The sequence below is a fragment of the Cariama cristata genome, unplaced genomic scaffold, assembly GCF_000690535.1.
Source record: "Cariama cristata isolate BGI_N322 unplaced genomic scaffold, ASM69053v1 scaffold12280, whole genome shotgun sequence".
NCBI lineage: Eukaryota > Metazoa > Chordata > Aves > Cariamiformes > Cariamidae > Cariama > Cariama cristata.
The window spans coordinates 9,742-22,486 of record NW_009596425.1 but is presented as its reverse complement, the minus strand read 5'-3'; the positions used below and the strand labels follow the sequence as shown (position 1 = coordinate 22,486).

General features: G+C 36.1%; 1 protein-coding gene across 1 annotated transcript in view; it reads right to left on the bottom strand.

Annotated features, from left to right (window-relative positions):
- Nucleotides 1-12,745, bottom strand: part of PLXDC2 (plexin domain containing 2) — a gene marked incomplete at both ends in the record, with an annotated part of 43,417 nt that overhangs the window by 27,395 nt on the left and 3,277 nt on the right. The window contains one exon of the mRNA XM_009706013.1: nucleotides 4,146-4,245. Within this exon, the coding sequence (XP_009704315.1) occupies nucleotides 4,146-4,245 (100 nt within the window). The remainder of the gene's footprint in view (nucleotides 1-4,145; nucleotides 4,246-12,745) is intronic.

Sequence of the window (12,745 nt, the reverse complement as noted above, 5' to 3'; positions counted from 1 at the left end):
CACTACATATTGAGTGGCACTAATTGCACTGAAACTGGAGTATTACTAACACATAGCTCAGCTACAATTTCATTTGTGTATACAGTGTTGAGTAATTTCAGTGTTGTTAAATGTTGGGCTGTCAAGGTATGGATCTCCTAAAAGAGCTGTACTTAATACAGGAGAGGCCAAGATCATGGAGAAGTATGTCTCATGGTCAAGAAAAACCTAGCCATTATCTATAGGTGCAAGACTAGTAACTCACCATGTAGACCACCTGAATTTGGCACTCTCTCATTTTACCAGTGTTTTTCATGGTTTTGTGGAAAACAAAGCACAATCTGGGCAAGCTCACTGGTGGGCTTTTTCATTGCTAAAATAAAATAATGGGTTGCAGGAAATGCTTTTTCATTTCTTCATGCACAATTAAGAAGCCAATTGGTAGACAAAAAGGAAGAGAGCACTGAAACAAAGGAGAGAAACATACTATCCCTGAAGGAAAGGAAAGATGTAGGGGAAGAAAGATGGACATGAAATTAGAGAGAGATCTTGGGAGTCTGTGGTAGGGAGAGCAAAGGACACCATAGGTGACTGAAAGAAGGACCAAGAACAGAATGCCAAGGATGGCTGAGAAAAAATAAGAAATAAGATGGAGCAAGGAAGAGAAGGTGGTTACAAGGGGACAAGGACAAGTTTCCTCATGCAATGAAGATCCTGAAAAAAAGGGAGAAGACTTGCTGGAGGAACATGTAAAGCTATCCTCCAGCTTTGTCTTCACCAATCATGTGTTGTCTAACTGGAAGACATCCATTAAACATTCTTAGTGTCTTTGTTACAAAAGGAAAAATAGTTATTGTACAAGTGTTCAGCCTGTCTGAAGAAGAAGAAATCAGGATAGTCCCTCTAACTTATTGGACAAATTAGAAGCAGAGGTCCAGAACCTGGCCCACTTCACTTGAATTACCTGGAAGAAGCAGAAACATTTCCTCTGAAATTAATCAATGAACTTAGTTTGCCATTTTGCTGCCATATAAATCTCAGAATTTAAGGCTTTTCTTGTTAACCTTGGTGTCAAGCAAAAATTCGCTTCCCTTCACACATCACCATTCATTCCAAAGCATCTGTAGAGTATATACAGGCATATGTATCTATACATATATATATACACACAGATATAAAACAGTGGCCAACCTGCATCAACATAATAGTACCACATATAAGTTTGAAAGTAAAGACATTATCTATATGTAAGCAGTAGTAACAGATCAAGAAAAAAAAAATCAAACATAGAAAACAGGCAGAAAGTCACCTGCCAAAAACTTTCCATCACTGTGCTCTAACTCTTAAAAGATAAGGTGAAAAAATGTGAGTACCTCTATTCTTTTAGGGATAGATGAAAGGGGTATTACTGCAAAGCCTTTATATGTAGGAATATATTAACAAAAGTACGTATGAAATGCTCAGGGTCCTCCATTCCAAAAAGTTCAGAAAATCCTTTCTTTTTGCTCTTGGCTCTTCAAGAGGATCCTTTTCAGCACTCATTAAAATGCACTTTTGAAATGACAAGGCTGATCAAAAAGCATGTTATTCTCCCCTGAGAATGGAATAGGTTCGCCCGGCTTTAGAACTCACCTTTCAGAACTATTAGAAAAGTTATTACTAATGTTTTGCACAGTATGTCTGAAAAAATCTGATAAATAGTTAGTTCTAAATCTTCCGAAATTACTTCAATAAAACTAGGACCATTATACTGAAATCTTAGAATGCTGAGCATACAGAGTGCACCAAAGACATTCAGCCTTTTTGAAAACTGAGTGGATATTTTGATTCAAATAGGGTTGTGTTGCACTTAGTGTCTTTTTCCTTTTCAAATACAAGATGTATATATTTTTTTTTTTACAACTAGCCATGAACATAAAGGAAAACTGGGTTCTCTTGATGGAAAAGCCTTTGCTAAAGTTGTAAGCAAGAACTAATAACTATACTATCTTTGCCTTCTTTCAGGACAAACGAACAGCAATATTCTTCCATTGACTTAAGGAGCTAACAAATAAAGTAAAACAACAATTATATCATATCACTTTTTCAGTAACTGACTAGAGCCATGCTTGATTTAACACTTCTGAAAAACAAGAATGCAAGAACATGCATATTTTAAAAGCATCTGACACTGGCTCTCCATGGGCCAACATTATTTAGCAGTTCTGTCAGGGTGCTATTATGTTGCCTGTACATACTAATATAAACCTGTTTCATTGAAAGCACAATTTAGCTTCAGGAAAATCTACTGTGAACTGATGGTTCCCTTGATTAACACAAGTTGTAGTGTAAGCTGCAAACTAGCAAAAATAATAATGAATTACCACCATCCACAGAACCAGTCATTAAGGAGGAAAAACACTGCATTACACACAGTACAGAAATAATGCTATCAAAATGGCTGCTGCAGTGGCACATTTTAGACTTTTTACCCACATTTTATTATTCTTATCTGCCACTCCTTAATGTAACTTAATGAAAAGAGTAAGTTTAAGATGAAAGACTAGGCAAATTTTCTGGTAATTACAGTCACTTCACTTAGTAGAAAGTGTCATGTGACAAAAAGGTTTACAGAAATACTAAAACCAGAAGACTAGTAACTGTATATTCATCAAAACCAACATTATGCAGTGGTAGTAAAACAAGGTGCATGTCTGAAATATTGCTACAGAAAAACATTCAAACTAGAATAAAGACTCACATATACCATATATTTTACATACAAAATATATAAATCTAAAATAAGTCCTTTAGTGTTTGATGATGGAGGCCTGATGCCAAAAGATCTGCATACTGCTTGCATCTCTTATACTGAATTTCTGTGTGACTATTCTCATAAACCATCAATCAACCTAATTTCCACCTGAATCCATTTTAGGTGCTATTACAAGCTGAAGACTCACAGAATTAATCAGATCATTCACTTACAAACATCACTCAAATTGCTGAAACAGGTTGCCTAGATTCATTTGCTCCTAAGCACTCAAAAGCAATCCATGCGACCATAGGCACATCACAACTATCTGTCATACTTCAGAAACAAATTTCTTCCAGTGCCTGATCTCTTAAGTGAAATCTGGTTATGTCAACCTCCTTCACACTACTCTGAGTTCACAACAAGCAACAGATGGTACTGAAATTTTCCATCTTCCTCATGGCAGGACATACAAGACGTAGGATTTATACTCCCTCATATCAAACACTCTTTAAATGTGATAAGGGGATAGGATGAGCTGAGAGGCAATAGTACCTGCAATTTCAGTGTCAGCCCCATCTGCAGGCTGCCTTAAAGACAGGCTGGATCAGGTCAGTCCTTATGAGCCTTATCTGCACCACACCTCTGTCAGGGTTCACTATAGGAGCATAAGCCTTGACTCAGTCCTAGGAGGCTGGTTCAAGTGCAGCTTCTTCCATCTACACCCTGCTATTAGTGGATCATAAAAAACTGAACTCAGTAAATTTGCTCCAAATGTCTAAATAAAACCAGCAGACTTGGGAAGCGAGCATGCTCTGTAATGGCTAAACAACCTCAAAGCGTTCTGTACATGGTATGTTACAACAAAGCATCACGGAAATTACACTTGATTTCCTACTATTCGTTTTCAGTCAAGCCATACAAAGTATAATTAAAGCCAGGGAAAATTAAACATCACTTGCACTACTGTTGCTATGACTAAGATGTTATTTAATAACTACATCTCCTCTCCTTTTCTCTCACTAAAATGTATATACAAATTAAAGTTCAGAATGTAAAGTATCAAGAACTTCTAGTCTGGATATTTTTCTCTATTTGGATAGAGATGATTTTTCTGAACAGGTTGTTTCTTCCCTACTATGGATATGGAGACATATTCCAGATAAAGTATCTTATGGAATACAAAAATGTGCTGGCTGACAGTTTAATTTTACATTATTTGGCTGGCCATTTAGTTTTATTTACTTAATTTATCAGCTCAAAAGAAACAAAGAAAACCACATTGGGAATTTTCAAGCAGATGAAATTACACTTGGATTAACAAACTGAAATTAGCTAAGTGATTTGTTGCGTAGCTAATCATCCTAGATGAAATCAGCTTATACTCATTTCTCAGCCTTCATGCCATTAGCATGACTACAGTTCTACGTACTGGGAATTTGCTGGATCCTGTGCACGACCACAAATGCATCGGAGAGTCCCACTTTCACTGGGTGGTTGGTTGAACTTATCTGTGTCACAGCGACAGGAATCTGGAAGATAAAACAGGAAGACATGCATGAAATATTGAAGTAAAAAAATTCAGACTAAAAGTAACAGTACTGTCAGAATGAACATTTAACCAGTGTAAATTAAAAGTCCTAAATAAGTATTTTATACAATATAGCATAATATGACTAAGGATTTATTGAAGATTGAAATTACTGGTTTGAATTTCTATTTTATCCCAGTTTGCTTTGCTTCTTATATAACAATATTCACATCAACTCTTAGAGGTGGAACAATTGTTAATGGCGAAACAGAAAGGGTAGTAATTTTCAGTAATTTATTTCCCTCAGTTGAAGAAAAAGCAGGATGATGTGCTAGGATTAGACAAGGCAGAGGAGGCAATACCTCTTGTCTATTATTGAACGCACAACTGTGAAAGGTCAGCTTGGGATGAACATTTTAAAAGCTTATGGCTCAGTTAACTTGCACTGAAAACTGAAGAGCTATCTGAAGAGAGCTCTGGCCCAATGATATGTTGAATACGTCATGGAACAGCAAGGAAATTATCAATGTTGTGGAAAATGTGGAAAATGCCAGATGCTCTCTTGCCAATATCTAGAGGAAGAAATAAAAAGACTTAGATAGCCATAGACCAGCCCAGCTTTACATAACAGAGCTATGGATGCTGGGCAACATGGTTGTATGAAAATAGGTGTTAAGTTTGATTTCATTCTTTAGGCAAGGTTGCAGCTTTGGCTGATACTTGCATAGACGTAATAGCTTCAGAATTTTGTAAGGTGTTTGACTTAGTGACACAGAGCATTTATACAGCATTAATATAGTTAACTAGACTGACTGATCACAAACAGAAGTCATCATTAAAGCAGCAGGTCAGACTGACAACGTGTCTTTACAGTATACCCTGCTTCTGCAGACATTAGACCTAGTTTTCAAAAGTTTTATCAAAGACTGGGAAGGAAACATAAATTTACTGCGCAGCAGTTCTGCAGATGACACTGGCAGAGTAAAAATAATGAAATGCCTGGATCAATTAGCAAAGTTAGACCTTGCAAAAATTGCAAAGTTATAACTCAGAGAAAAAAGAACACAAGTTAGAGGTTTGGGGATCATGTTCTAGAAAGCAGCATTTCAGGAAAGAATCTCAGTATTGTAGTAGATTAACAACTCCAGCTGTCAGAAGGGACACTGCAGCAAGAAAACTTAATTGATGTGATATTTGGATACACAAACAGTGAAATATAGCCTAGGAGTGGGTTGTCCATTTTACTTGTACCTGCACATTAGATCATTGCTCAAATGTTAACAGACTTTGGGAGGATCTATTTCTTAACAAGATGCTGAAAACTTAAAAGAAGGAAGATTAAAAGAGTTATAAAAGTATTTTGAAAACTTTTGCAGTTCTCAAATGCCATTAACAGAAGAGTTAAAGACCTCTATCTATCTGGCTTCTCAAAGGGAAAATGGAAAGCTGGCTATATTATCATAAACTAGTACTGCCATGGGGAGACATTACTCAAGGGCTAAAGAGTTTTTTCAACTAGCACAGAAAAGATATAACCAGAAGCTGGAAGCTGCAGACAGATACCTTCAAACTATAATAAAGCACATGTTTCTATGATTGAATGTTATGAATCACTAAGATAAACTATCAAGGGAAATTATGATTGTCTACCCATTACTGCTTTCAAATCACCGTTGGATTTTTCAAAGTCGGCCTTCAGTTAACCAGAAATTACTAGGCTGAAGACAGGTGAAACTGGATCAAGTGTAAGAAACTGAGACACAAGGTGCTAGCTCAGCTAATCTAACAGTCTGCTCTGGCTTTACCTGTGTAAAACTACCAAAATTATACTGTTGGGTAGTATTTTTCATATAGCAGAAAAATGCCAAAGTAAAAAGCTGGTTACACATCCAGTGAATGAGGATTGAGTACTTTCTACATGTCAATTAATGGCATGACTTCTGGTACTTGAGTTGAGCATCAGTATTGTTTTTCTCCTTGTTCCCAAAATATCATTTAGCTGTGCTTTTTCCTATTACACTAGTAACTGTCTAGGAAAAGTTGAATTTGAGAATATTAACAGGAAAAGTGAGTTCTGGTGAATTAAACAGTGTCATAAATTTCCATTTCTTTTACTTGATTTAGTGTCTGGTTTAGTTGATTTATTTCAGAGTTCTTGCATACATGATCTGCTTTGGTATAACAAAAGGCATGATATTAAACCAACATGAAAACCAGAAGTGGCTTGGAAATACTGCTAGCAATACATCAGTTTAAATTTGGCTTATATCAGCTTAGCTCTGATGCAGTTATTGGAGAATATGACTTAAGAAGGCTGAAAGCCATGTTTGCAAAGTCTTCAAAATAAAAGACTCACTGATTTCAGAAATAAACCTACAAACTTTCCCCAGGATGAAGTATAAACAAAATAAGGGAATTATTCACAGCCTCAGAATACTGTAGAGAAAAGCTTATATTAACTATCAAAGAAACTGTCTTAAAAGATTTTGAGGGGGATACTCTAGAGAAAATATTGAAAATCAAGTTAGAAAAAGCACTGATGAGAAGGATGCAATAACTATTTCTCTTCCAAGTTATACAGAAAACACAGCAGATGAAGAAAGGAATCAGAGTTTTATGGACATAAAATGTAGTTGGAATTGGCATTATGACTGGGTGTGTGACCAACAAAATATGCTGGCAAAATTGGCAGCTCAAGGCACAAATTATGTCTGATACATGAAAAGAATTATACTCATTTTTATGTGTGAGTGCAAAGCAGGAGAAGTTGCACTCAGGTCTCCTTGAATAAGCCTCTTAAATTTAAGTCTAGTGCCTTATCATGTGTTTTTTCTGAATTTGTGAATAATTTAACAATTTGTATTGTTTCCTCAAAAATTTTTTTTTCAAGGAGGAGTGATGGGCTCTTGCAGTAGAAATGCCACAAGTGGTTTGTTGTGGTTTTTTTTTTTTTTTTAATTTAAATTTATTTTCATTACAGCTTAGTTCAAAGCTTGAAAGTCACTTTCATTTTCATTATTTAATAAAAATTATGACTGACTCAGTGATATCTGGTACTAAAATAGGATGCAGTAGCCAAGTTGAACAGAAAATACAAACAAAACTTTAGGGGAACTTGGAAAATTTTGGAGCAGAAATATCTCAGTAGATTTTATCAAAATCCCTGCAGGTGTCCACACTCCTGTGCTGGGCGTTCCAACAAGAGTGAAGAACTTGTGGAATCATTTTCTAAAACAAAGGAAAAAGTTATAGTAGGGTCTAGTCTAACAGAAGAAGCAGCCAAAATTTTGGATATATGTTTTAGAAATAGGGTTTAGAAAGAAGTGTTTGTGTAAGATGAGGAAAACATGAATTAAGCTAGCATAGTCAGCTCTTAAAACTGAGGCACAGCCTGTGTCAAACCATTAGTCACACAGACAAAAATGCAGCCAAAGTAGAAGGGAATCCATGACCCAGGAGAACTCTTTTGTGCTCTCAAATAACTACAGCATTATTAAACCTGTATGTGCAAAAAAATAAGTTTATTTTTAAAGTGTGGAAAAATAAATACTCTTACAAAAGTGAATATTTCATTCACTTTGTGATGAGCGTACTGAGTGCCATTTTATAGGTGAAGTCTTTTGAATGAGATGTCAAGATAAAATGGGCTTTTACCATATGATGGCCTATTAGGAAGTATGCCCTTTTGACAGAAGGTTTGTAGTAAATGATAAAATAATTTATTGAAAATTACAGTGAAACATAGGTAGCAAGTAGATAGCTGGTGTTCTGAATTCCTCACCTGAATGCAAGATATATCATGACAGGCTGACATGTTAAACAGATGAACAAGAAGCTAGGAATGTGCAAGTGGTTGCTAATGGGTGGCAGGGATTTTATGGCATTACATTCAGAGGACAGATTTTAACTAGAATCATTCCAAAGTGGGTGTTGGCTCTACCATAGACAATATGAACTCCTGCGTTGCACAAGTCACCTGTTTATGAATAAGCTTCCCAAATGCACTTTAGTGCTGGGGCTATTGACATCTGTATTTTGGATTATGTACTTCAACAACAGAAAGAAAGATATTTAGAATTCATGCTGAATTCTATTCCTCATTGGGATCAGTAATCTAGACAGTATTTTCTATCAGAGTTCTTAAATTTTATAATTTTCAACTTTGAGGACATGCCAGAATCTGACCCTTCAAAAAAGAGTAAAATAATAGCCTTTGACCTTATTCTGAAGGAGACGGTAAGCAAGGTGCAATTACGGCTCCACTTCAAAACTGAGACAAAGATAACAGCCAGAGCATGCTGCAAAATAATAATTTGGAACACAATAGTACTTATATAGGGTTTTCATTGCCAGTTTCCTAAATAGTTATTAATTACTCTACAGGCCAAACTGCATGAAACTTAACCAGGAATTTTAAGTCGCATAAACTGATCACCTCATAAAATCAAAGCTCATGTTTCCATGTTAATATTTTTGACAATAATAACAGAGATAAAGAAATGCTAGGCATGCATAGTGCAGGCACAATATCCATGAAGACCGTGCATAATTTTTTAGTTTTCAGGAAACAATCACAAGATTTGGAGTCTTGTTACTGAAAACAGAGTATTTTCTATCATGCATAGCAGGAGCACCAATATTATCTAAGTGCTAGCACTTAGTCAGTTCCATTCAATTCTGCCTCCCTTCCCAGCAGAAAGAAATTCTGCTACAAGTCTCTTTTATAATTATTTTCTAACTTCTCATATTGGACCATTCAAACAAGCACTTCAACTTTAATAATGGATTCTGGATAGCTACATAAATAGAGAGTCATTACTATTTAAATGAACAAAGAAAGCCTTCAAGCCAAAGAAATTAAGAAAAATATCCTAAACCATTAACAAAGCCTTTGGTACTTTTGCCTAATCTGTCCTGTATTAATCATGGACAGAAAAAGAAAACAAACGGTACACCAAGGAATGTTAGCTATAAGCACTAATGGGAAAAGACTATATAAAATAATTATTTTGTTCAAAAAGAAGTAAAGCTCTTGAGAATTGAACTTCTGTGAAATTTAGAACGTAAGAAATGAGTATTCACTACTAATACGTAAAAACATGTCTTTGCAGAAAATTTTCTTTATTACTGTGTTCTGTTGGCTAGTTTGCACTGTAATGTGCTTCAGAAGTAGCAGAGGTGCACTAGTAAAATTTTCCTGCCAGCTGAGGTTTCCTGACATACTGACCATTTGTCAGAACACTAACAGCTGGTGTAAGCAAAGCGATATTTAAAAGGGAAGGTGTACTCACTGTGGACAAAGTAACTTGGTAAACAAATAAATATTTGACTTGCTGTAGGACCTTGCTATATTTCAATTTTTTTTTACATTTTTAAAACTTGACTCCACAGCTTCTCCTACCCACTAAGTCTTCTGAAAGACATTCTGACGTCTCCAGACTTCACTATCCTGGTGGTTCAGGTCTTTTTCTAATTTTTTTAGAATCTATTCTGGATTTTGGGTAACAATTGCAATTGTGCATTTCAGACTGCTTCTTGTTGGGCAAACAACAGAACACAGAAAATTGGGCAGAACACCTCCTTTGATAATCAGAAAACCTCAGCCAAGATCCTGCCTTGGTAGTCAACACCAGGTTTATGAGGTAGCAAATCTGATGTGGTAGCAGGAAGGATAGGAAAAAGGGAATATCAAATAGTTCGAATAGATAAGAAATAAAAGGTAAAATTTACCTGAAGTGCTTTAGCCATAAAAGTCCTTATTTGTACCTCCCTTAAATGTATAATCACAGTTGTTTTAAAAGCAGATTCTTCAAGATAAATGCCTGGTGGTACTAGTACAGAGTCCCTGTGGGACGCTTTATGAAGTTACTGGCCACCTGTCTGCTGCATTTCTTATATGGTGTTTCAGCTTGGAGACTTTTAATGACAACGCAATGAAGACCTTGGAGATTTGCCATACATCACTGTCATTTTTGATGAACTGTGATGCTAAAACAGAACAGCACCGAAAAGATGGTAGAAATCTTCTTGTGCAATTTTTACTCACTCTAGTGAACACTCACACAAGCAATCTTATTTGAGTTAATGGGGCCTCTGACAACATGACGCAGCAGGAAGAGAAATGGTTCCAAAAGGAAGGACTTTCTCAGAAAGCAATGGATTCAGCACTGGAAAGTAAATCAATTCCTAGCCAGACTTATAAGCACTACAGTGAAGTTCAAATTTACAAGTGTCTTAAGTGTGTTCAGACGACTTGTGTCTGATCAGTGATTGGAAATTTTATTCAATTTTCCTCATTTAGGTGAAAAGTTGAAGTAGCTTTAAGGGAGTAAAAGCTGCAAATAAAGAGTGTAATCTTCTGGAAATCTCAGCCTCCAAATCCATTCCCCAAATGATTCCCAATGGAACAAACTAGTTGTAATATTCTAAGATTTTACAAAAATCTTTTGTCAAAAGACTTACAGATCACTAGTATTTTACTATTATCACTTCAAAAAGTCTCTTTCCTTAGCTTTGTGCAATAGTTCTAAAGTGATGTTTGGTAATTCCATTCAGGACAAGAATAACTCATGACAGGGGATTTCAAAGATTCAGCAGTGGAAAAAACGCAAATTATCCCATTTGTAAATTCCAGTTCTTTCTGCCTCAGGATTAATGAAAAGAGCATTAAAAACTCCTCCCCACCAAAGCACTGTGGTTCTGGAGGAAGCTTCCAGTATCGCAGTGAGAGCAAGCAGCCTACGCCATTGTAGCACAGAAATCATCTATCCACAGACTGTATGACATAGTTGCATGCAATTCTAGGGAACTACATGTGATTAATGAGGTGGCCCCTCTCTTCCCATCTTCCTAAATGAATAAAGTTTTCCACTACCTGGCACTCTGCATCATCATTTACATTTATGCAAAATAAATGCAAGATACTATCAATTTAGAGCAAGAGCTTCTATCACGCATGTTAGATTTGTTTTGCAGAGGGCTGGACAGTAACAGATAGGGCAGAGCATCTCATAACCAAGAACAGTAGTCTCCTGAAAATGTCACCATTTAAATGTCAGAATGCATATATAGTTCTTGTCAAATTTCTCTTAAAATTACAAATTGAGGTAGTTTCTCTACCCGCTTCTCTGGGTCTTGAAGGTAAGAACTTTTCTGCAGTCTTTAAAAAGATTTTTTTTAGAAAAAAAGGTTTCAACAACAGGAGATAAATGAAGCTCTGGTGCACACTCACCAAGCACAGGCTCCATTGTGCTAAAGCAGAGTAAAGCTTTCATGAAGCTGGAGTAAAAACACAAATAAACTGCATTTTCATAGATGAAGACTATTAGCCTGTACCTAATATTCAGAAATAATGCCTAAGCAGATCTTGCATCAGCATGTCTTTTATAAGATAAGGAAAGCCAGGTTTGTGGGCATACTAAAAGTTTATTGTGTCTACAAAACTAATCCAGTAAGAGTATCCTGCAGCAATTATTTTAGCAAGGTGCAAAGACGTCTGTCTTAGGTGAAGATATGACTGCTGCTAGTAGAATAACCCAGATCCTCACTAGCTTTCTAATGAAGGGAAGTGAGTCCTATTATTTCTGCTTCATTCAGATATGTGGCTTCAACACAGGCACGAAAAATGAGCCCAAAGGCTCACAGCTGGTTTATAGCAGAGAGAGAAGAAAACCCAGATTTCTCCATGTCTGGACAATCAGTCATATTACAATCACATTTTTTAATATGAGGATAACAGAGAGACTTACATCTTGAAGAGAAAGTCACCCTTTGCATGTCAAACTGAGATTAAAATAACCGAAGAAAGAAATGGCTCTTTGCTGCTAGAGATTTGAGCTTATCTACCTTCTGATTCTTATTTGCATGAAATTCAGCTGGAGGTATAGCCTCCAGGACTCTAGCAACTGTAGCAAGAGAAAAATATCACCTAAAGTAACAACTGAAATTCTGAAACACTTGGAGAATACAGAAGAGCCCAGCAAAAACATATTGGTGCTATGAAGGCAAAACAAATGGCCTCAATCTAACCAGTGTTATCACCAAATAGATGGAAAACCTCACAGAGCTAGAGACACAAACCAATTATTTCTTATTTGAAATACATGAACTTTGAAATACGTCAGTTGCCAAGAAATGATAGCTGCAGGGAAAAGGTGACCTTTTAATACTAACCATTGATTCCAGAATATTTTCAAACAGGACCAGATTAGGTGCACTAATTGAGCAAATTAGACCCTACCTTTCAAAACCCAAAAGGAATTTACTAAACAATCAAGAATTTACTAAACATTCGACACTTACAACCACCCAAAAACAAACAGTTGAAATCCAGGAGTAACACATTTGAGCCACGTTGAGCGTTTTCAAGTCCATCACATGAACATCACTTTTATGATAAAATGCCATTTTCAGTAAAATAGTGATCTTATAATCAATATAATGAAATGATCTTATGTAGCCGAAGTTTCAAATAACCCCTCCAAAAATGTAGGGACATTACT